Source organism: Gekko japonicus, unplaced genomic scaffold (assembly GCF_001447785.1).
Source record: "Gekko japonicus isolate JY-2015 unplaced genomic scaffold, Gekko_japonicus_V1.1 scaffold257, whole genome shotgun sequence".
NCBI classification, from domain to species: Eukaryota; Metazoa; Chordata; class Lepidosauria; order Squamata; family Gekkonidae; genus Gekko; species Gekko japonicus.
Window position 1 is genome coordinate 205990 of NW_015171509.1, and position 22688 is coordinate 228677.

The following is a 22688-nucleotide window of genomic DNA, read 5'->3' on the forward strand; positions in this document are numbered from 1 at the left end:
GCCTCTTGATAGGATTGTCGGAGGCTCTGGTTGATTTCTTTCAAAGCACAGTACAGTGTTCACCGACAATGAGTATATCAAATGTCTGAAAAGCAGGAGTAAGAGCTATATAATGATTACATTTTCAAATAGAAGTTTGTCTCATTTTTTTAAAAAAAATCTGCCTTGTGATGTGACATTCATGTGGCTAGCAACTGCAGGGCTTTTGGTCATCCCAGCTAGCTGTGAGGTTCAGCCAAGATAGGGAATTGTCATGCTTCCCAATATGTCAGGAACTGTTACCTGAAAGTGAAGTGTGGGAAAGACAGGGAGGCAAAAGGCACACAGCCAGTGCCATCAGCATCATGAAAGAAATGCAACACATCTACCAGCTGTGGTCTGGCTACTGCTGTATACATACACATTGTATGAAAGTTCTATTAATGTTATGCACATTAAATGTGCACATCACCTGCCACCCTCTGACTCGTGATTCATTTCCAAAGTGGCCCTCAGTGCTGAACCCATTCCCAGTCAATGCTTTAACACTTGTTTATTGTATTCCAAAACAGAAATATTTTATTTTTTTCCAGTGAGAAAAGCAGATGTTCATGAAGCCAACTTGGTTTTAACATTACCTCACTTAAATATAAAACTTCAATAGCAGAAGTAGCCAGACCTATAGCTTGGGAAGCTCATGAAGTTCTAGAGCACATTAAATGATATCCACAAGGCTTATTAACTTCAACAGCACTTTTCTTTTAGCAAACACTCTACAACTCTTATCTTGGTTATATTTAAAACAATCCTTAGAGACAGATTGTATGGACAGCTAGTGACTTGCTACTTCATTTGTTATTTGTATACAGAAGACATATACAGAACTGGGCCACATTAATTTTGTGTGGTGGGTATTTCATTTGAACATATCTTAACAAGGTGAGTTCTATATGAAGAACTTCCAAAAACATTAGTTTTCTCTGATATTGAAAATACCAGATGTCACTAATACATGAAGCTACTTTTATATGAATTATTCTCTCTCTTTTTTTTGGTAAGGATTTTATTGGTTTTCCATTACTACATCACTAAAGCTACAGGAGTAGGGGAGAGGAACTCTAATACATTATACACTACAATTCTACTGGGAACTAGGGGAGTGGAGCTAATGAGTGACACAATCTGGATTACATGTATTTTTAACTAAAGCACCTACTAATATTAAGATAACATTGTAAATAAAAGTTTAAGAATAAAAATTAGCTTTGAATATTGTTTTAACAAAAACTGCATAAACATCCATCTTAGTTTCAGAGTCTTTTCTTCTTGCGTTTCTTCCTTGTCCGAGGTTTGGGCGCAACTTCTCCTTTTTCAGATTCCAAAGTCTCTGAAGATTTAGAACTAGTGCTTGTTGAATCCTGTGAGTAGGATTCTTCGACACCTTCTTCTTCCTCCGCAGAAAGTTCCATCTTCTTTTCTTTTTTATTTTGATTTGGCTTTGAAAATTGAGTCATACACTTATTTGCATTAGGAACAGAATCAATCTGAATTTTTTTGTCCTTATAGCTGAATCTCACTCCTTCAGGGAATACCCATCTGTAGGGTATTCCCTTTTTTGAAGAAAGAGAGTAAGTTCCTTATAAAGTCTCCTCTTCTTCCTCACTTCAAAGGGGATATCTTTCAAAAAATTTACATCTTCGTTTTGGATTTTTAAAGCCTTCCCCATTGTGGATTTTAGCACCAGATCCCTGGTAGATCGTTTTGTGAATTTCACATAAATTTCTCCTGGGAGTTTGTTTTTCTTTATAAAGTCCAAATAAATCCTGTAGGCCAAGTCCATCTCGTTCAATAATTCTTCTCATTTATAATCCATTAGTGGTGCAAGAGCGTCTGCTAAAAGTTCCTTTAAGTTCTCATTTTTTTTCTTTTGGAATCTCTTGGAAACGTAGAACATATATGGATCTTTCCAGCAGGAGCTGTATTAGCTGTGTTTTGTCAGAGGATCTTTCTTTGTCTGCTTCATCCATTATTTTGTTAATACTCTCAGTCTTTTTTTGATCATTTTTATTGTTTTCTCCGTAACTGAGGTTCTTTTATCCATTTGAGTCAATTGTTTTTGGACCGTGTCCAATTTGGTGTTGAGATTCATCATCTGCTCCATTAGAGAGCGCAGTGCATTTGCTAGCAGTGTAGAAAAATCTGTAGTTACTTCCTGGTTCTGGGAGGGAGTCATTGGTTGATTATTTCCTGGGAGTGGTTTCTTCTCCGGCATCATTCTCCGCCCTCTCCCCGCCATAACATCAACAAGAAGTAAGTTTTCCAAAACAAGATAAAAGTTCAATTATTTTAGTCGGCTTTATACTGGCATGCAGTTTCTGACTTCATTAATATTTTCTTCGGTTTAGATTAGCTTAAAGTCTTTTGTTCTCGATTGAAAACCACTTTTCACGTTTTACTGGGGGGGGTCGAGTTCCCCCTCCACCCATGCTTTGTTCATAGGCGCTTCTAATTGCTGTAAAACTGACAGACAGACAGATAGACTAAAGGGATCCATGAGGCCTTTGGATTTCAAAATGCAGACTGTCTCTATAAAGGAGCATTATATGCATTCATCTTTCCTTCCTAAACTCATGGTCTAACCAGCTGTTCAACACAAGCAAAGGAAGGAGGGGAATCAAGTGCAACCTTTGCAAAGAACACAAATTGTGGCCTCTAAAAATATTGTGCAGAAAAGACTAAAAAGTCTTTAGTGCTGCAGTGAAGGAGAAGTTCATATCTCTTGTTCTGAACCTCCACGACAGCATCATTACTGCATTAATGGAGGCCCTGAAGGGATGGTCTTATGCGTAGAAACTGCAGCTCAGAGTAAAACAGCAATAAAAGTGTGTCATTTATTAAGAAAGAAGTGCAGCTTAGGTTTAAAAAGGAGGATAAAGGAGAAAGGGTTTGGAAATAATGGCCACATAAAAAGAGGTGATAAGGCTCTGATGCATAAGGGAAGCAATTTCAAATTCCGAGAAAACTGTTTTTGGGGAGCTGATGGATATGATGGGATGCTCACAATTACATTAGGGACTGGCCAATCTTAAATAGTGAAATGACTTTCCTTTAACAGAGTACTGTAAGCAAACTAGTAGCTTGTAGGCATGTTTGCCATGGTTACCATTATTACCACTTGAAAAAGCTGCCCTGAGTTCTAAAATATATCCCAGTGCGCTTGGTACTTTTGCTGTCTACAGAGTAGGAACTCAATGGAGAATTAACTTTAAATGCTTGTTTAATGTATCATAAAAGGTATGATTGTTTCAGCCCCCAGACTGGCTTAATAATAGCAGTTGTAGGAAAACTTCGGAAAGAAAGAACACTGAGTCAGGACAGTTACCTGAGAGATGGCAAGAATAAGTTTCAAACCCCAAATGTCAGAGAATGTCTCCAAATGTATGTGACTGTTGTCATTAATAAGAATGTTTATAGCATTTTAAAATGTCAACTTCATCACACTATAGATAGGGAAGGCTGAGAGTGATGGAGTTGTCGAAGACAAACTAGCTCACTTCATATCTGAATGGGGATTTGAACATTTTTCTTCCATAACAAATATAACTCTATTGTACCATACTAGTCCCAGAAGAGTAAAGTCAGAAACAGAAACTGCTTAACATACTATTTTTAAAGAAACTAAGAGAAGCAGCAGCAGTAGCACTACCTTCCACTCAATTGCACCTAAGATTAAAATTTCAAAAGTGAAGCTGCAGTGGAAGTACTCACTAGAGAGTCTCTCAAATGAAGGATGGCAATTACTGTCTTTGGTGCCATGATGTCAGACACACTCCTTAATATAAGCAGGGCCAAGAAATCCTAATTGCTCTAGGAAGCAAGAAGGTCTTGACTTAAAGCTTGGGATAAGTGAGGCTAAAAGAGAAGAAAGCTTGAGATAAGTGAGGCTAAACGAGAAGAAAGAGCCCCCTAGGGGGTGGGTGGAGGCAGTGGTCTACATGGTTGTTGTTGTTCAGTCGCACAGTCGAGTCCGACTCTTCGCGACCCCATGGACCAGATCACGCCAGGCCTTCCTGTCATCTGCCGTCCTCTGAAGTTTGCTCAATTTCATGTTCGTTGCATCTATGACACTGTCTAACCATCTCATCCTTTGCCATCCCTGTCTTCTTTGACCTTCAATCTTTCCCAGCATCAGGGTCTTCTCCAGTGAGTGCTCCCTTCTCATTTGGTGGCCAAAGTATTTGAGCTTCAGTTTCATTATCTGTCCTTCCAGGGAACATTCAGGGTTGATTTCTTTGAGGATTGACTGATTTGATCTCCTTGCAGTCCAAGGGACTCTCAAGAGTCTTCTCCAGCACCATAGTTCAAAAGAATCTATTCTTCGGCGCTCGGCCTTCCTTATAGTCCAACTCTCGCAGCCATACATGACTACTGGGAATACCATTGCTTTGACCATGCAGACTTTTGTTGGCAGGGTGATGTCTCTACTTTTTATCATGCTGTTTAGGTTTGCCATCGCTTTCCTCCCAAGGAGCAGACATCTTTTAATTTCATGGCTGCTGTCACAGTCTGTGGTGATCTGGGATCCCAGGAATGTGAAGTCTGTCACTACTTCCACGACTTCCCCTTCTATTTGCCAAGGAGTGATGGGGCCGGATGCCATGATCTTAGTTTTTTTGATGTTGAGCTTCAAGCCCACTTTTGCACTCTCCTCTTTTACCCTGAGCAAGAGGCTCTTTAGGTCCTCTTCACTTTCTGCCATTAGAGTGGTATCGTCTGCATATCTGAGGTTGTTGATCTTTTCCCCAGCAGTCTTAATTCCCACTTGTGATTCATCCAGGCCAGCATTTTGCATTAGAGTGGATTGTACTGCTCCAGACTGCAGAAGAGAGCTGCCACTGATTAATGACCCTATGCATACAATATTCCACGTAAGTAAAAAACTAGTACTAGGGAGAAAGGGTCCAGCATGACGGTTCCTTCCTGCATGACAGTTTTATACTTCTGGGAAATTATCTATGCAAACCAGCATTTCAAATGTGTGATTCCCCCTGTCTACAGTCTGAAGTCCATTCTACCACCCCACAATTCCAAGACGGCATTTCTAGCTTAATCTGCTGCTTGTATAGACCAAGCCATGATCTCTGGCTGGAGGCAGACTACAGTTTTAAAAGAGAGTTTAAGGTAGTATGAAAGAGATGTCATTTCCCATCATGTACAGGCTCATGTCTTTTGTCCCTCTTTCAACAGTAGTCAAACAGATTTTCAGGACTGTGAAAGCACTGCAGAAATTTATAAAAGCTGCAAACAAACACAATTATGGAATGAGCATCCATATCACAGGTAATATAGCCTGTATTGAATAACTCTCAGTTCCCTGAAAAGGGGGGGGGAGTATTATTTGTCTCTAGGCCAAATTACGGATTGTTGTTTTCTAAATGAAGCACCTAGATTTACGAAATAACACGCATAGACTCCAATCACACACTCCCACCCCCAGGGCAGTGCATGGCAGCCAGGGCCAGTTCCAGGTTTTGGGGCAGCCTAGACACAGGGCTCCCAGGGGCCCCATCCCTCTTCCACCAACCTCCTTATTTCTTCTCTCATTCCTTCCCACCCATTTCCTTGCCTCCAACCTGCTTGTGCATCCTTCCCCCTGCCCACTTGTGAGACTAACCATGCTCACAGCCACCTGCACCACCCACAACCCTTTCCCTGGTGGCAGCTGGAGCCAGGAGGTAGAATACTAGCGAGTGAGTGGGTGAGAGATTGGTAGCAGTGGGCCACAGCAAAGAAGCCCTGGGCCCCAGCAGCTGTTCCATTTCAGAGTATGCTGACAGCAGCCCTGACAGCAGTCAATGACTACCTATTATCTGTAGCTGGGTATCTGAAATTGCAAGATTTTGAAACTAAATAAGATTTTGGGGTTTGATGCTGAAATTTGACCTTGAAATATGACATTTATATTGTGGAAGTGAAACATGATGTGTTACATGTTTTCATATATTACATGAATTAACGCAGTTAATAGAAAATCCATTACATTCGGTTGCAGTACATCTGATCTGTTACTGTCAAATATTGATTGCAACCACATGTTAGCTATCAGATGCTGTTAAATGCTGACAGTCAGATGTTGGCATCTGTGTGTCACCTGTCAGATCTTGTAAAATACTCATTACTACAGTGTGTCAGCTATGAAATATCACTAACTCTTGACTGGTATATGTGAGCTACTTTCAAATGGGGACTGCTACTTAAGCTAGGGTCCAGATACTCTGCAAGGTTGAACTCAGTGCAAAAGTTTTCAGTGCTAAACATGGTGCTGAATATACTGTTACTTACTCCCTACTTCCTTGAGCAGCAAGAAGCTGCAAGGGCACCTGGGTGCCTAAAAGTGACCTAAATGAATAAATAAATGAATAAAAAGTAATAAATAAAACCTGGGTTTTGTTCCTTTTGAAAGAGACAGCACTAGTAGAGACTTCTGTAGTGTCAGCTTTATTTGCCAATGTACAAACAAAGCACAGCTGGAGGCAAAGAGGCATTCCCATATCCCTCATCAGATCCCTGGAGAGAGGGAGTTCCTGCACTCCAGAGTGCTTCTGCCAACACTCAGCTCTCTCTGTTGGCCTCTCCTTATTTCTCTTGAAAACTTGAACCTGCTGTTTCTTCAGATGTCCACACCTGCCCCATTTCCTCACCTGGGAAGGGTCACATTCTCCCAGCTGTTATGAACTATCAGTGGATCATCTCCTAACAATTAGCACCAGTGGTGTCAATTCAGTTCTAACACGTAGTGGTAGGCTCATTCAAATGATTCCAACTGCAAAACAATAAATGGAGAGTATTCTGCAAATATCCAGAGGATATTCACTCTCAAACTTAGTGAAGAAATTTATCTCCAGGTGAAAATGTACAGAAGGCTGGGATTTGAATCAATTAATATATAACTGTGCAGCTGGCCTATTAGTTTCTATAGGTCTGAACTGATTTCGATGCATGCATAACAGTTTAGTATAGCAATTGTGCTGTTAGAAGTTTAATGCTGTTCTTGTGGGCAAGTTGCTTACAGGTAACAGGGAAAAGATGATTAGTTAGATTCACAATCACAAATATACATAAAAACCTACTAGCGTATTTTTAGTTAATAGACATGATGCCTTAATGTGGTGAACTGTCTCCAGCTATTTTCTTATAAGTAATAGTGGCTTTGATGTGTCATGGTACCAAATTCAAACTTTAAACAGCCTCAGACAAGCATGCATTCACTTTCAGATGTCTCTGGTCTACCATGCCAAGTACACACAACTATGAACTTCTGCTCAGTCATACACACGTGTATTTTTTTCACCCTTTTTGATCAGCTCCAGTTTGGAAGGGGCCTGTATCAAAGTAACCTCAAGGAAGATGTTACAGCTGTGAATGACAGACAGGAGGGCATTTTGCTCTGTTTCAGTACTACAGAAAATCCTCTTGAACAACACCATCCATACCCAGCAAAGAACACAGAAATTGGGGGGGGGGGGGCAGAAATGAATGGGGACCATGGAGAGATTCAGGGGTTTGAGTGCCTCCCCTATTTTTGCTTTTAAGGTTTCTCAATAAAACAATTAAAATAAATGCCTTTCTGATCTATCAAGGATAAAGTGCAATCATCAGAACACTAAGCCCAACAATAAGGATCTAATTCATAGAAATGTACATTAAAAATATCAGTGCTTCACTTGCATATCAGGTCTTTATCAGATTGAATCATGGTTTTATTTTAAAATAACAGAAGGCATAACTCAGAAAGTTAATTAAAGGGCTGCAGAGGTTCATTAGCTGATAATCATGTTGGCAAATTGTGGATTTTGAAATAAACAGCATTAAATGTAAGCAAATGCAAATTTGAAAACCTGCTCTCACCTGATCTTCAATGATTTTTCTTAGCTCCATATCAATGCGGGTAAAGAAATCTGGATGTTTTGATACCTGTGGTTGCAAAAACTTTTCCCTTTAGGAAAGAAAGAGGGAGAAATTTGTTATTCAACCTCAATGTTGTGCCTATGTGAGAATGCCCACCCTTGTTTGAATATCAGTTGATCCTGACTGACAATGTCAAGTCTACTATCTCCTTGATGTGGCCTGAAGGGAGCTTTGACTCTCGAAAGCTTATGCCTTGGAAATTTTGTTGGTCTTTTAAGGTGCCACTGGACTTGAATCCTGACCCTCAACTGGTTAAGATTTCCAAAATATCAGGTTTCCACATTTAATCTAAACACTGCATAAAGTTATTTTTTGTGGAACACTGATATAGGAAGGAGAAAGACTTAAATCTGAATTACTATATAAGAACATACTTAAGAACCCAGGTGGATTAAATCAAAGGTCCATCTACTTCTGCATCTTATTTCCAAGACTGGCTAACTAGATATCTTCAGAAAACCCACAAGTAGGGTAAGAAAAGCCAAAGTCTGTCCCTTGTTGCTGCCCTCCAACAACTGGCATGTAGAGGTATACTGATAAAAAGATACACTGCATCTGAATACAGAAGTTATGGCTAACAGTCATAGCTAGACCTATCCTCCATGAATTTGTCTAATCCCCCTTTAAAGCCATGCCTTCTATAGTGTAATGCTGCTCTGTATCATTTGGTTTGGTGTATGCAGGGTTCCCCCCTCCAAATCAGTTCTAGTCTGTTATTGCATATTTATTTCTGCAGTTATGCCTAGCTCTATAATTACTCTGAGTTCAGGTTATAATTATAATCATAAGATCATTAGACACTACAGCGTTGTGACTAAAATATACCACATGTGCACTATACATATATTCCAGGGTGGTTCCCCCCTTTCAATGTGCTGAGGGGGTTTAATTTTCACACAGCAAAGAAAAAAGTTCCTAAATTGTATCTCTTAAAAACCAGGGGAAATATTGGCTGAACATCCTTTTAATACCATCATAACAGAATAACCACTGTCACACAAATGGCAGTGAGCTGATGGTTAATTAATGAGTTCTCAGGTAGGGATGGGCAGAAACCGGGAAAATGCAGTTCAGTTCAGTTCATGGTTTGTGGTGTGTGTGGTTTGCAAACCACAGACCATCACAAAGTTTTTGGCACTAGATGAACCAGTTCAGGTTGTGAAATTTGTGATGTGGTAGAATGCTCACCGGTGTACTAGAGACACCAAACTCACAAGGGGTCTCCAGACGATTCTCCTCTACCTGCTCTCCAAGTTTGGCGACAATTGTATTATGAGGTCCAAGTTACAGCCCACCATGGTATTGTTTTCCCTAAAGCTTTCTCAATTTCATTTTTTTGAAACAGACCCTTTTTAGACGCAACGTCACAAAAATGTGAAAGCCCTGCTGCTTTCCACGTTTTGAGAAGGGTGGGATCACAAATCTCCACAAACTATGTTTTATGGGTAAAAGTGGAGTACCTCAACACCTCAGGTAAGTAAAATTTTCTAATTGTTTTCCATGAGTTGAACATAGGCGTCAGGAACTCATTAAGTGATTTAGTAGCTACAGGATTAATTTTCTTATCCAAAAGCATGTGGCCTATTGAGTGTGGATGGATAAGATCAGAGCATAATTTGACCCAGTCAGGCTGAGATGTTGAGCTTTGTGTTTTAATAATATTTGCCAGGAGAGTTGCTTTATGGTATGTTGTTAAGTCAGGACATCCAAATCCCCCTTGGGATCAAGATTTCCTCAGAATGTGAAATCCAATCCTAGCTTTGCATCTGCCCCACAAAAATTTCAATAAAGAATCTTGCCATTTTTTAAGTGTCAACATTGGGATAGCAATGGAGATCGTTCTAAACAGAAATAAGAATTTTGGTAAAAGAAATGATTTTATCAAATTAAATTTGTCAAGCCAGGTTAGGTTTAGTCTTTCCCATTTGGAGATAGTATTGTGAATTTCCTTGTACGTTATGTTGTGGTTGTGATGCATTAGTTCTAATGGAATTTTTATTCCCAAATAAGTTAAGCAATCAGAGACCCAACTAAATTGAAACTGCTGTTTGAGAAGGGATTGCCCCGTTTCAGAAATATGAATTGGGAGTATTTGCGATTTGGAATGGTTAATGTGCAACCCTGATACCTCTACAAACGATGTTAACATGTGCAGTAACGTAGGTATTGACTGCAAAGGATTAGTAACATAAATCAACATATCATCTGCAAACATTGAAATTTTATATTCCGTATTCCTGATTTTGATCCCTTCAATTTGATGATTCATCCTAATGGTGTGTGCTAGTGGTTCAATCGCCATGGTGAACAATAATGGTGACAATGGGCACCCTTGTCTTGTGCCTCTTTTAAGGTTTATGCTGGCTGATAGTGACCCATTGGACTTAATACTGGTGGTTGGATTTGCGTACAGGCCTTCTATAGCTTGTATTAATTTGGGGCCAAAACACATGTTTCTGAGTACCTTAAAGAGATATGCGAACTCCACCATATCGAAAGCCTTCTCTATGTCTAAAGAGAGAAGGGCCGTGGGTTTTTTAAGTTCAGTGCTGTGCTTGAGGAGATTTAATGTTTTCAAGGAGTTATCTGCAAGGTCTCTATAGGGTATAAAGCCTACCCGGTCGGTATGTATATATTGTGAAATAAAGGTGGCTCATTCTCTTGGCCAAAATTGATGTGAATATTTTCATGTCTTGGTTCAATAACGAAATAGGTCTGTATGACTTAGGACTTGTCAAATCACCTCCCTTCTTAGGTATGACAACTGTGATCGCCTGTTTCCAAGATGTGGGGATAGTACCTGTGTCTAAAACAGAGAGCTCTGTCGCAAATACTTTATAAAACTCGGATGGGAAGCCATCTGATCCTGGGGCTTTTTCGTTTTTCAGTAATGTTATGGTGTCTAAAATTTCTTTCTCTGTTACAGGTTCTTCCATGACCAGCCTATGATTATCTTCTAATTTGGTATGTATAGGGAACCCAACCATAGTCTTGCAGAGTATATCAGTACTTACAGGTGTTATAGCCCTTTATAGTATTGCTCCAAAACCTCTAATATAGCTGTTTTTTTGTGTGACTATGTCTCCTTTTGTAGTTTTTAAGGCCTTAATTTGCTTAGACGTTTTAAGTTCTTTAACCTTGTGTGCTAAAAGATTTAGTGACCTAGGCGACTTTACCCAATACTTTTGCTTTGTAAAAATTAGGTGTTTAATTTTAGATATTTCCAGCATGCTGAGGGCTTTTCTTTCTATTGTCAGTTATTTTAGAACCTGCTTAGAACCAGTTTCTTTGTGTTTTTGCTCTAAAGATTTAATTTTTCCCAGAAGGTTTGTTTCTGCCTGTTACCTTTGTCTTTTTAGGAAAGAAGCCTTGGAAATGAGTCTACCTCACAATACAGGCTTCATAGCATCCCAACATGTGGTCAGGGAAACCTCATTTGTGTCATTTTCTTCGAAGTATAACTTAATGTCCTAAAGCCCACTGTCTCTGCGGTTTTGTTTGGTCTGCCTGCGAAATCATGCATTCAGTCCACGCATGGTCCAACCACTGGGACGGGACAATAGATGTGTCTAATACCCTATCCAACAGGTTTGGTGAAATTTAAATGAAATCGATCCTAGTGTGCATGTTATGCACCGCCGAGAAATACATGTAGTCTCGAGCAGATGGATGCATTATACGCCATGCAGTTTGGTGTAGCGGTTAAGTGCGTGGACTCTAATCTGGGAGAACCAGGTTTCATTCCCTACTCCTCCACTTGCACCTGCTGGATGACCTTGGGCAAGCCATAGTTCTGGTACAGCTGTTCTTGAAAAAGAGCAGTTTCTGTCAGAGCTCTCTCAGCCCCACCTACCTCACAGGGTGTCTGTTGTGGGGAGTGGAAGGGAAAGGAGTTTGTAAGCCACTCTGAGACTCCTTTGGGTAGTGAAGGGCGGGGTATAAATCCAATCTCTTCTTCTTCTTCTTCTTCTTGCATCTAGCAGATTATGGTCTGTCAATATTGAAGCTAGATTAGTGTACCTCTGTTTAGATTTTCTATCAGTGGGGTTATGATGCGATCTATCAAGGGTATTGTCGATAATAATGTTGAGATCCCCACCTATGATTATGTCTCCTTCAGCAAATTGTGTTAGTTTCTCCAGAGTCTCTCTGATAAAGCCTCTTTGGCCCTTATTTGGAGCATATATAGAAGCTAAAGTGACTGAACGCTCCTCAAGTTTTCCTTTAATAAAGATGTATCTGCCATCCCCTTCTTCTTTGACCTTCAATCTTTCCCAGCATCAGGATCTTCTCCAGTGAGTGCTCCCTTCTCATTTGGTGGCCAAAGTATTTGAGCTTCAGCTTCAGTATCTGGCCTTCCAGAGAACAGTCAGGGTTGATTTCTTTTAGGATTGACTGATTTGATCTCCTTGCAGTCCAGGGGACTCTCAAGAGTCTTCTCCAGCACCATAATTCAAAAGGTAACTCTGTTACCTCCCACCAAAGTAATACCTATTTATCTACTTGCAATTTCTTGCTTTTGAACTGCTAGGTTGGCAGGAGCTGGGGCCAGAGACGGGAACTCACTCCATCCAGCAGCACTAGGGTCTCAAACTGCTGAATTACAGACCTTCCAGTCTGCAGCTCAGTGCCTTAACCTCTAAGCCACTGCAGCCCCATATACTCAGTAAGAATCTTCAGAAAAAGGATTTGTTTGTAAAGACAATGTCTATTTTCTGCTTCAATGGAAATATTGCAATTCATAAGTTCTGCCAACTTATACCAAGACAACGGATTTTGTTGTAACTTTCTCTACTTTTATGTTATTTGTTTCAACCTCCAAGTAGAACTTAATTTACACTGAGACATGCATAGTTTTAAAAGTCAAAGATACCATTGATTGTATCATAGATGCCTCCTGATCTTGCCAACTTGACACTGTTTGACTACTTGATTGCTTAAACTCTGTTCAGCCTCTTAGTCCATTGTCAGCTCCCTCTATGTTTTGTGAAGTATAGTTTGAGCTGGAGAAATCATTTGAATTGCTTAGTTTTCCTTTGGTATTGATTTTGTAGCACCTGAAGTGCAATCTGTAGTTTGCTAAGCGTGCACACAAAATAAATCTGAATTGATTTAATATGAGCCTGGTAAGCAGAGACTGATTTGGTGCATTGTGACCCACAATATTTCCAGTGGAGCAGAAAACAGACATAGTCTTTCCAATCAAATTCTCTTTTTGGATATTCATTACTGAGCATATAACTTGAAACAATTAATCCTTTCACTTTTGGTTAAGACTGTATACAATACCCCATTATTGAAAACCAACAGAAGAGATAGGAAACATCCTCTTTTATATTATAATAATACATTCGAATTTGAGGTCCAGGCCAAATTAATGACAAATATCAGAAAGAAGGGCATGTCATGGCCCTGCCTGACCAGACACACGGACAGCAATGGTGCTTTTAGCTATGCCTTCTGGACTTTCCTTATGCAAACCTATATTCTAGGGAAGCGTTCAACACAGTTTATTTTATTTATTTATTTATTTATTTATTTTCACATTTATACCCCGCCCTCCCCGATAGGCTCAGGCCATCAGTTCCTGATCCACTGCCTCCCCAACACTGGAGTCCAGGGGTCTGCCTTGTGATGGCATGCATCCTTCCTTCAGGGTCGGGGACAAAGGGTGGGGCTAGGGGAACAGCTATCCCAAAGGCACCCACTGATTTGTGGAGTGCCCCAAGAGGCTTTCTGCACCGATATTCAACATCTATATGCACCCACTTGCCCAGATTGCCCGGAGGCATGGGCTGGGATGTCATCAGTATGTAGATGACACTCAGCTCTATCTACTGCTGGATGGCCAGCAGTGTTCCCTCTAAGCTGAGTTAGTGTGAGCTAGATCACAGTTTTTAGCTTCCAGCTCACACATTTTTGCCGTAGCTCAAGAAGGATGGCTCCAGAGCAAGCTAATTTATGCAACAGCCAAATTACTCACAACTTTAATGCCAGCAGCTCACAAAGTAGAATTTTTGCTCACAAGATACCACAGCTTAGAGGGAGCATTGGTTGCCAGTCTGACTCTTAACTGGAAGATCTGGACCAGGTGTTACAAGCCATGGCTGGATGGCTTAGACTTGAGCTGACTGAAATTGAAGCCGATGAAGACGGAGGTCCTGTGCCTGAGCCGGGGCAGCCCAAGGGTCCCACTCCCAGCTTTTGACGGAGCGCCGTTGGTGCCAGCGCCGGAGGTTTAGAGTTTCGGAGTGCTCTTGGATGCCTCCATAACAATGGAGGCCCAGGTAGCAGCCACTACCAAGTCAGACTTTTATCATTTGCAGCTGATTAGGCAGCTTGTTCCCTTTCTGAAAGCACTGCACTGGCTGCCGATAGCATACCAAATTCATTTCAACGTGCTGGTTCTCACTTTTAAAGCCCTTTATGGTCAGGGGCCTACATGTCTGAGGGACTGCCTTTCCCCACGTGTTCCCCAGAGAGCACTGTGTTCAGTGTCCCAAAATCAACTGGCCCCAAAGAAGAAGAAGATTAAGAAGAGAAGAGATTGGATTTATACCCCACCCTTCACTACCCAAAGGTGTCTCAGAGTGGCTTACAAACTCCTTTCTCTTCCCCTCCCCACAACAGACACCCTGTGAGGTAAAAGAAGAAGAGAAGAAGAGATTGGATTCATACCCCGCCCTTCACTACCCAAAGGTGTCTCAGAGTGCCTTACAAACTCCTTTCTCTTCCCCTCCCCACAACAGGCACCCTGTGAGGTATTTCCCTGTGATGTAGGTGGGGCTGAGAGAGCTCTGACAAAAACTGCTCTTTTTCAAGAACAGCTCTTATCAGAACTACAGCTTGCCCAAGATCATCCAGCAAGGTGCAAGTGGAGGAGTGGGGAATCAAACCCAGTTCTGCCAGATTAGGGTCTGCGCACTTAACCACTACACCAAACTGGCTCTTGATGCCAGCCTGGCTATAATCAGGGCCAGGGCCTTTCCAGTGGTGGCTCCATATGGGTGGAATGAGTCCCAGAAGAGATCAGGGCCCCACGGGACCTTTTACAGTTCTGCAGGGCCTGCAAGACAGAGCTCTTCCAACAGGCCTTCAGTCAAGGGGCCACATCAAATGACTGAAAAGTGACAGGGCCCTTTTCCTTGGTTTACCATTTACAGCCTATGCCTGCCGCATTTATTGTTGTTGTTATTTAAATTTCTGAATTGCTCTGTTCCTGACTACACAGAGCTCTGGGCGATTTACAACAAACAAAGTACAGTTTAAAATCAACAATCAGTTCATCCCAAAGTTTCACAGTTTTCCAGTGGCATTTATATTTTGATCTGAAACCTGCTCTATACTGTTCTTTCATCTCATGGGCAGGTTAAGGGGGAGGCCAAAGCAGGCAGGATGGGGAAAAAGAAAGAAGAAAAGAGGAGGGTGCCAGCTATGATGGAAACCATCACTGTCCTCACCCAAAAGCCTGGCGGAACATCTCTGCCTTACAGGCCCCGTGGAATTGCATTAAGTCCCGCAGGGCCCTGATGGAAGTTGGCGGAGAGTTCCACTAGGTTGGAGGACAGCCGGATATCTTTGGGGCCAGGGATCACCAGGAGATTTCTCTCAGCAGAGCCTAATGCTCTCCCAGGGACATACTAGAGGAGATGGTCTCAAAGATACGCTGGTCCTAGATCACTCAAGTCCTTAAAGGTCAATACCAACACCTGACTCGGTACTCCACTGGGAGCCAGTATAGCTGGCGTGGCACCAGTTGTATATGTGCCATCTGTGGCATTCCTATCAGGACTCATGCAGCCGTATTCTGGATCACCTGGAGTTTCAAGGTCAGTCTCAAGGGAAGGCCAGTGTAGAGCGAGTTACAGTAGTCTAATCTGGAGGTAATCATTGCATGGATTACTGTGGCTAAGTCAGGGCGCAACAGAAAAGGGGCTAATTGCCATGCTTGGCATAGGTGGAAAAACGCCAGTCTGGCAATATCCGTGACCTGGGCCTCCATAGTTAAGGAGGCATCCAGGACCACGGCCAAACTCTTGACAGACTGTGCCGGTATTAGTGGTGCCACATCAAGAGTAGGAAGTCTATGCCCCAGCCCTGATGCACCTCCCCCCAGCCACAGAACCTTCGTCTTCATTGTATTCAGTCTCAGCCTGCTCTGTTTTAACCATCCCACCACAGCCTCCAAACCCTCAGCCAAGATTATGTGGGGTGGTATCCAGATGGCCACCCAGTAGCAGATATAGCTGGATGTCATCAGCATACTGATGGCACCCCAACCCAAAACTCCGGACCAGCTGGGCAAGGGGGTGCATGTAGATGTTGAATAACACTGGGGAGAGGACTGCTCCCTGAGGGTCCCCACATACTAAGGGGTACCTATTTGACATCTTCTCTCCCAGTGCCACCCTCTGTCCTTGATCTTGAAGAAAGGAGGAAAGCCACTTTAAGACTACCCCCCAAATGCCTACATCCATGAGGTGGTGAGTTAGAAGATCATAATCAACTGTGTCAAATGCTGCTGTAAGGTCAAGCAACAACAGTAGCATTGACCTGCCTCGATCCAGCTGTCTGTGGAGATCTTTTTTCAGGGCAACCAACACAGTCTCTGTCCTGTGGCCAGGGTGGAAGCCAGATTGGAATGGAATGTATCCAATGCCAATGTGTCATCCAGAAAGCTCTGAAGCTGTTCCACTACTGCTCTCTCAATCACCTTACCAGAAGTGATAGATTCGAATTGGCTGGATCCATAGGATCCAAAGATGGCTTCTTCAGGAGCGGTACCACCACCGCCTCTTTCAGACCCTCTGGATAGACCCCTGACTCCAGGGACAGATTTACAATGTCCATCAGTGGGCCCCATATCCTCTCACCACTAGCTTTCACTAGCCATGAGGGATACAGATCCAAGAGGCAAGTGGTTGGCCTAACAGCATCCAGGATCCTGTCAACATCAGTAGAGGAGAACCGGCTGAAGGTGTCAAAAACTGAAACAGAAGATGGCCAAGGGGCCTCCAGTTTACATACTGTATCAATATTATCAGGTAGGTCACGGTGAAATAAGACTTTATAGACCAAAATGAGCTGACAATCAATATAGACCATCTGAACCATCACAACTGTTGCCACCATTTGTAAGCATTGCTATAGCTATTAGTATTAAGTCTTGGTGGTCAGCTGTGTTGGTCTGAAGCAGGAGAATAAATTTAGAGTCCAGTGGCACCTTTAAGACCAACAAAGGTTTATTCAAGGTATGAGCTTTCATGTACATGCACACTTTGTCAAATACATTGGAAAGGAAGCTAGATTTCAACTTATAGATACAGGCTGAACTGCAAATAACATGTAACATGATGCAGAAGCTTTAAGATATTCAAAGTGAAACTAAATAACAAGCTAAGGTTATAAAGTCAACAGTTGTTTTGATTAAGAGGGGAAAAGGACAGCAAAGCAATAAAAATGTCGAAATGGGATAAATGTGAGAAGGCATCTTTTCTAACTGTGGGAAGAAAACTGAGTCACCATTCGTCTCTTCTCAGGCGTGGAGGTAACTTAACAGCAAAACATTCCATTATTCCTTTGCATTACATTCAGTATTCTAATATATTATTCTGAAAAAGAAATACACTAAAATACAGAGGATGTATAGTCCTTGTTGAGAATACCTATGTGAGGACTGAATGGGTTAGTATTACATATGTTGACCTTATAACCTTAGCTTGTTATTTAGTTTCACTTTGAATATCTTAAACCATGCACATGAAAGCTCATATCTAGTATTAAATCTGTTACTGGCACTTCACAGTATTTGGATTGTCTTAAAATTGTTTTATGAGTGTTTTATAATTGTTATTTATGTATTTTAATCTTTTCTGTAAGACGCCCTAAGCCTGCTTCGGCGAGGAGGGCGGGGTATAAATTGAATAAATAAATAAATAATGAGGAGAAGATGCTGTCTCTAGTTAGTCATTAAAGAGCTTCCAATGAACTTGTGTACTTTGTTAAAAGGAAATTCTCTGCAGGCTAGATCCACTGAAGAGAACAGGCATGATCTTTAATATTCACAATTGTCCAGCCACTCCCAAAAGACTGCTTTGTAAAATGAAGAATAAAATAATAATAATAATAATAGCATAATATAAATGCAATTTACAGTATAAACATTGCAAATTATATCAAAAGTATAAACAGAATAACCCAATATTGTAAAACTTTATCCTCGTGTGTGTGTCTGTTAAGTGCTGTCAAGTCACTTCTGACTTTTGGCGACCATATGAAATAATGCCCTCCAAAACATCCTATCATTAATAGCCTTACTCAGGTCTTCCAAACTGAGGGCAGTAGCTTCTCTTATTCAGTCAATCCATCTCATGTTGTGTCTTCCTCTTTTCCTAGTGCCTTCAACTTTCCACAGCATTGTTTTCTTTTCCAGCAGCTCTTGTCTCCTCATAACATGGTCAAAGTATGATAGCCTCAGTTTAGTCATTTTAGCTTCTAGGGAGAGATTAGGATTGATTTGGTCTAGAATGCATTTATTTGTCTCTTTGGCAGTCCACAGAATCTGTAAAACTCTCCTCCAACACTACATTTCAAATGAATCAACTTTATTCCTGTCAGCTTTCTTCATTATCCAGTTTTCACACCCATACTAGTGGAGAATGCTATGGCATGAATTAACTTGATCTTGCTTGCCAGCAACACATTTCTACACTTAAGAATCTTTCTGAGAGCTTTCACAGTTGCCCTTCCCAGTCTCAATCTGGCTTTAATTTCTTAGTTGCAGTCTCCCTTTTGGTTGATAATGGAGCCACAGAATGGAAAATCTTGAACAATTTCCATTTCTTCATTGTTAACCTTAAAGTTGTGTAATTCCCCAGTAGTCATTACTTTTGTCTGCTTGGTGTTTGGCTGTAATCCTGCTTTGGCACTTTCTGTGTTAACCTTTCAAGTCTTCACTGTTTTCTGCCAGTAATGTGGTGCCATCTGCATATCTCAAATTGTGAATGTTCCTTCCACCAATTTTCATTCCACCTTCACTTCACTTAAATTGAACTCAGCTTTCCTTATGATATGTTTTCCATGTAGATAGAAGAGATAAGGAGATAAAATACATCCTTGTATGACATCTTTGCCAATTGGAAACCATTCTGTTTCTCCATATTTTGTCATAACAGTAGCCTCTTGTCTGGAGTACAGGTTACGCATCAAAACAATCAGATGTTGTGGCATACCCATTCCTTTTAAAACCAACCACAGATTTTCATAAATAAATTGATTACTTTATCCTTAAAAATGTTTAATTACAAATCAGTAATCTATTTACATGCATACCCCTTAAAGAACATGGGTCCCCCCTCCCTTTTAAACCATACTTTTTCTAATAGTCTTAGGTACACATCAGTTGGATTTTTCTCTCTTTCTAGGTTTTCTTCTGATTTGTGGTTTTAGATGCTTGATAGTCTCATTTGGACTTGTGCCGATGAATTAATGCTTCCCTGAGTCTGTTTTGATTACTTGCTGTAGCTGCATCCCACTCTGTGAGATTTTTTTATACCAAAAGATGTGCTGAATTGTAATTTTTTAATTTTGAGGAAAGACTTTGTATTGACTTCCTGCCAGGCTGGTAATTGAAGTCATTTCATTTACGTCGAAAAGTATCAGATAATAACTCCTTCAATCTGTGCTACAGTGCTATGCACTCACAGTATGGAACTAATGTACATTAAACAATGCAGGGGTGATGAGACCTGACATCATCTAATGTAAAGTGATACATGCTTCAGAAGTAACATTGAACTTTTTTAAAAAAATTATGGTTTGCTTTAAGTGAACAGGAGTAGTTTGCTGCAAACCGTGGCATTTTGTCAATAAACCTTGTGTAAAATAGCACAATAAATAATAAGCAACTGAAACACTGCCAACTCTTTCTGCAATTTCCTACATGGTCTACCACTGCGAAATGTTATTTAGGTCACAATACCTGACATCAGCAGTGTCATGTCTGCCTCAGCCTTAATTGCAGGTTCAATTGTTCCCCTGCTGCATCTTAGCTATTATAGGACTCTGAATAGTCAAAGGCTTCCCTAATACAGAAGTATACTGCAGAGGTTTCTGCCTGTTGCAGTAATGGTTGCTCTGCTGGATTATCAGTGAGACATTTAAAAAGTAGATTGTGCTCTTGTTATCATGTACGTGTAATCTAACTTTCTGTGACACCTTTTTCTAACCCAGTAGTTTTGATCACATCTTTCACAAAGTTAAGAGTACGGTTATGTTTGTATAGTGTGGGACTTTGAGGAAAAACAACTATGGTGATGTTAGTGGAAAACACCAGGATAGTTTCAAGCATTTGCTTGCAACCTCAGCAGGGTTCTAGTTCTGACAAGGTATCTATGTTCCTCCTCAGATTCTAGTAAATGGCATGTCTTAAATTCAAATGGATTTTTGATATTCTGAAAGCCTAAATCCTGAGGTACATATCCCTGAATGTCAGTGGAAGGCAGCTTTTGACATGGATACATCTTCTCATACTCCTATTGCCCTTGTCACACAACATATTGGTGGTGGCCAACAACTAACAAGTATCTGAAGACGTTTGTGTGCACACAATAGTTTATACCCAGAATTAAACTTTGTTGGTCTTAAAGGTGCCAGTGGACTCAAACTTTGTTCTATTGCTTCAGACCAACATGGCTACCCACCTGAATCTATTGCCATCCTAAGAACACTCATCTGGAACTAAGCCCAACTGAATGCACATGAGTAGCATTCTGAGTATACCTGCTTAGAGTCACACTGTAAATATACATAGGGCACAGCAGCATCACAGCTCAAGATATGTCCCATCTCCAATATACATGTTCACATAAAGGATCATAAACCTATGTGCATATCTTTGTGTATGTCTAGGCATCTCTTCATGCAACTGGGATCCCTGAAAAAACAAAACTTTTATACACCTTCCTGTAAAAATGTATGCATTGGGGAATGGAGCTTGTCACTGTAATACAACTCCCCTTCCATGTGCACTTAATCTTCACAAATACCTATGTAAAAAGATATTTCTGTATGTATGACACTAAACAATTCTCTACCTGCAGCCTGAAGTGGTACAACAGAAGAAAAGCTATAGAAGTCTCTTAGTGTAGTATAGTTTGAGGAACTATACTATTAAGGAACTATTGAAATCAGCAGAACTAAAGTGAACAACAAAACATTTAACCTATTGATCTCAACAAAACTTAAACACACCTGATACTGGTTTCTTTCCACCCAGCGAAATCCAGCAGTCCCTCTAATTTTTTCTTATACTGTCATAATTTCTTGGTATCAAAAAAAGACTTTTTAGGAGCTGACAAATCATTAAAAAAAATAAAACTCTATATCACCAAATGTGCATATTATCAAGATGTTCTTCTTTAATAAAGGCTATTTAATTTTAGCTTGCAGATACCAGGGTCTTTCAGAATCCTTAGAAACTATGTAACAGTAGCTGTTCCAGCATGGCATAGTGGCCAAAGTGTAGGACTGAGACCTGGGACAATCCAGTTCAAATCCCCATTCTGTCATAGACTCTTTCTGGCTGACCTTGGGCCAGTCACACAATCTCAGCACAACCTACTTTACAGGGTTGTTGTGAGGATAAAACAGAGGAGAGAAGAATTATGTAAACTACCTTTGGTCCCCACTGGAAGAAAGGTGGGGTTGTAGGTAGTGGGGCTAGGTTGAATGACCCCCCCCCCGACATTGGAGTGTGTAATGCCAGGTCTATAAATAACAAGACCATGGTCCTCTGGGATTCCCTGCTTGAGCAGAATGCAGACCTGGCATGCAGGACTGAGACCTGGGTTTGAGATGGGGAGACAGTAGCTCTCTCCCAATTGGCTCCTCCCAGGTTCTCAGTCCTTCACCAATCACAGCAGGTGGGGGGAGGAGTGGCTCTGTTCATTCGGGAGGCTTACTCCTTTAGGGCACTCTTGCCACTGAAGCTCACAGGCATAGAGTGTACTGGCCTAGTGTGGGAAGCCGGGGAGAGTTCGGCTATTTGGTTGGTGTACCATCCATCCAACACACCAGCCAATAGCCTACCATTTCTGGTGGAGGCTGTGTCAGGCTGGGCATTGGAGCACACTAGACTGATAGTCTTGGGTGACTTCAATGTCCATGCTGATGATGTGGCCTCCACACAGGCGATGGACCTAGTGTTATGGATTATTTCAGTCCACTCAGCCTAGAGGAAGTTGACAGATTGCTCTCAACTGTACGCCCTACCACTTGCAGCCTTGATCTGTGCCCATCGTGGCTAATTAAAGCCGGTTGTGATGGGTTTCGAGGTGCCCTAAAGGGGATTATTAACAAGTCCCTCTCTGAGGGACTGTTCCCCAGGGTGCTTAAGGAAGCAGTGGTTTACCCTCTCCTAAAAAAAACATCCCTGGATCTGGCTGAATTGGCAAAATACCGGCTGGTTTCCAATTTGCCCTATCTGGGCAAAATAATTGAAAGAGCAGTAGCAATTCAGTTGTTTTATGGATGATGCTTCCATATTAGATCCAGTCCAGCTTTCACCCATGCCATGGGACAGAAATAGCATGGGAGGGAGGCGGGGTCTATGACACAATGATGGCAGACGCCTTTCCCAGCTCTCTGGGAAGGCACACCGCACAGCAGCGAGGGGGAGTGGTGCTGCTGGATCGGCACCCCCACGGGAGTTCGGGGGGGCTCCCAAGCCATAGGGCTTTTGA

The 22688-nt window shown here is 41.4% G+C and overlaps 1 protein-coding gene across 1 annotated transcript in view; it reads right to left on the reverse strand.

Moving 5' to 3' along the window:
* TMEM232 (transmembrane protein 232) overlaps positions 1 to 22688 on the reverse strand; it is a 191072-nt gene that overhangs the window by 470 nt on the left and 167914 nt on the right. Inside the window, exon 12 of the mRNA XM_015419320.1 lies at positions 7888 to 7975. Within this exon, the coding sequence (XP_015274806.1) occupies positions 7888 to 7975 (88 nt within the window). The remainder of the gene's footprint in view (positions 1 to 7887; positions 7976 to 22688) is intronic.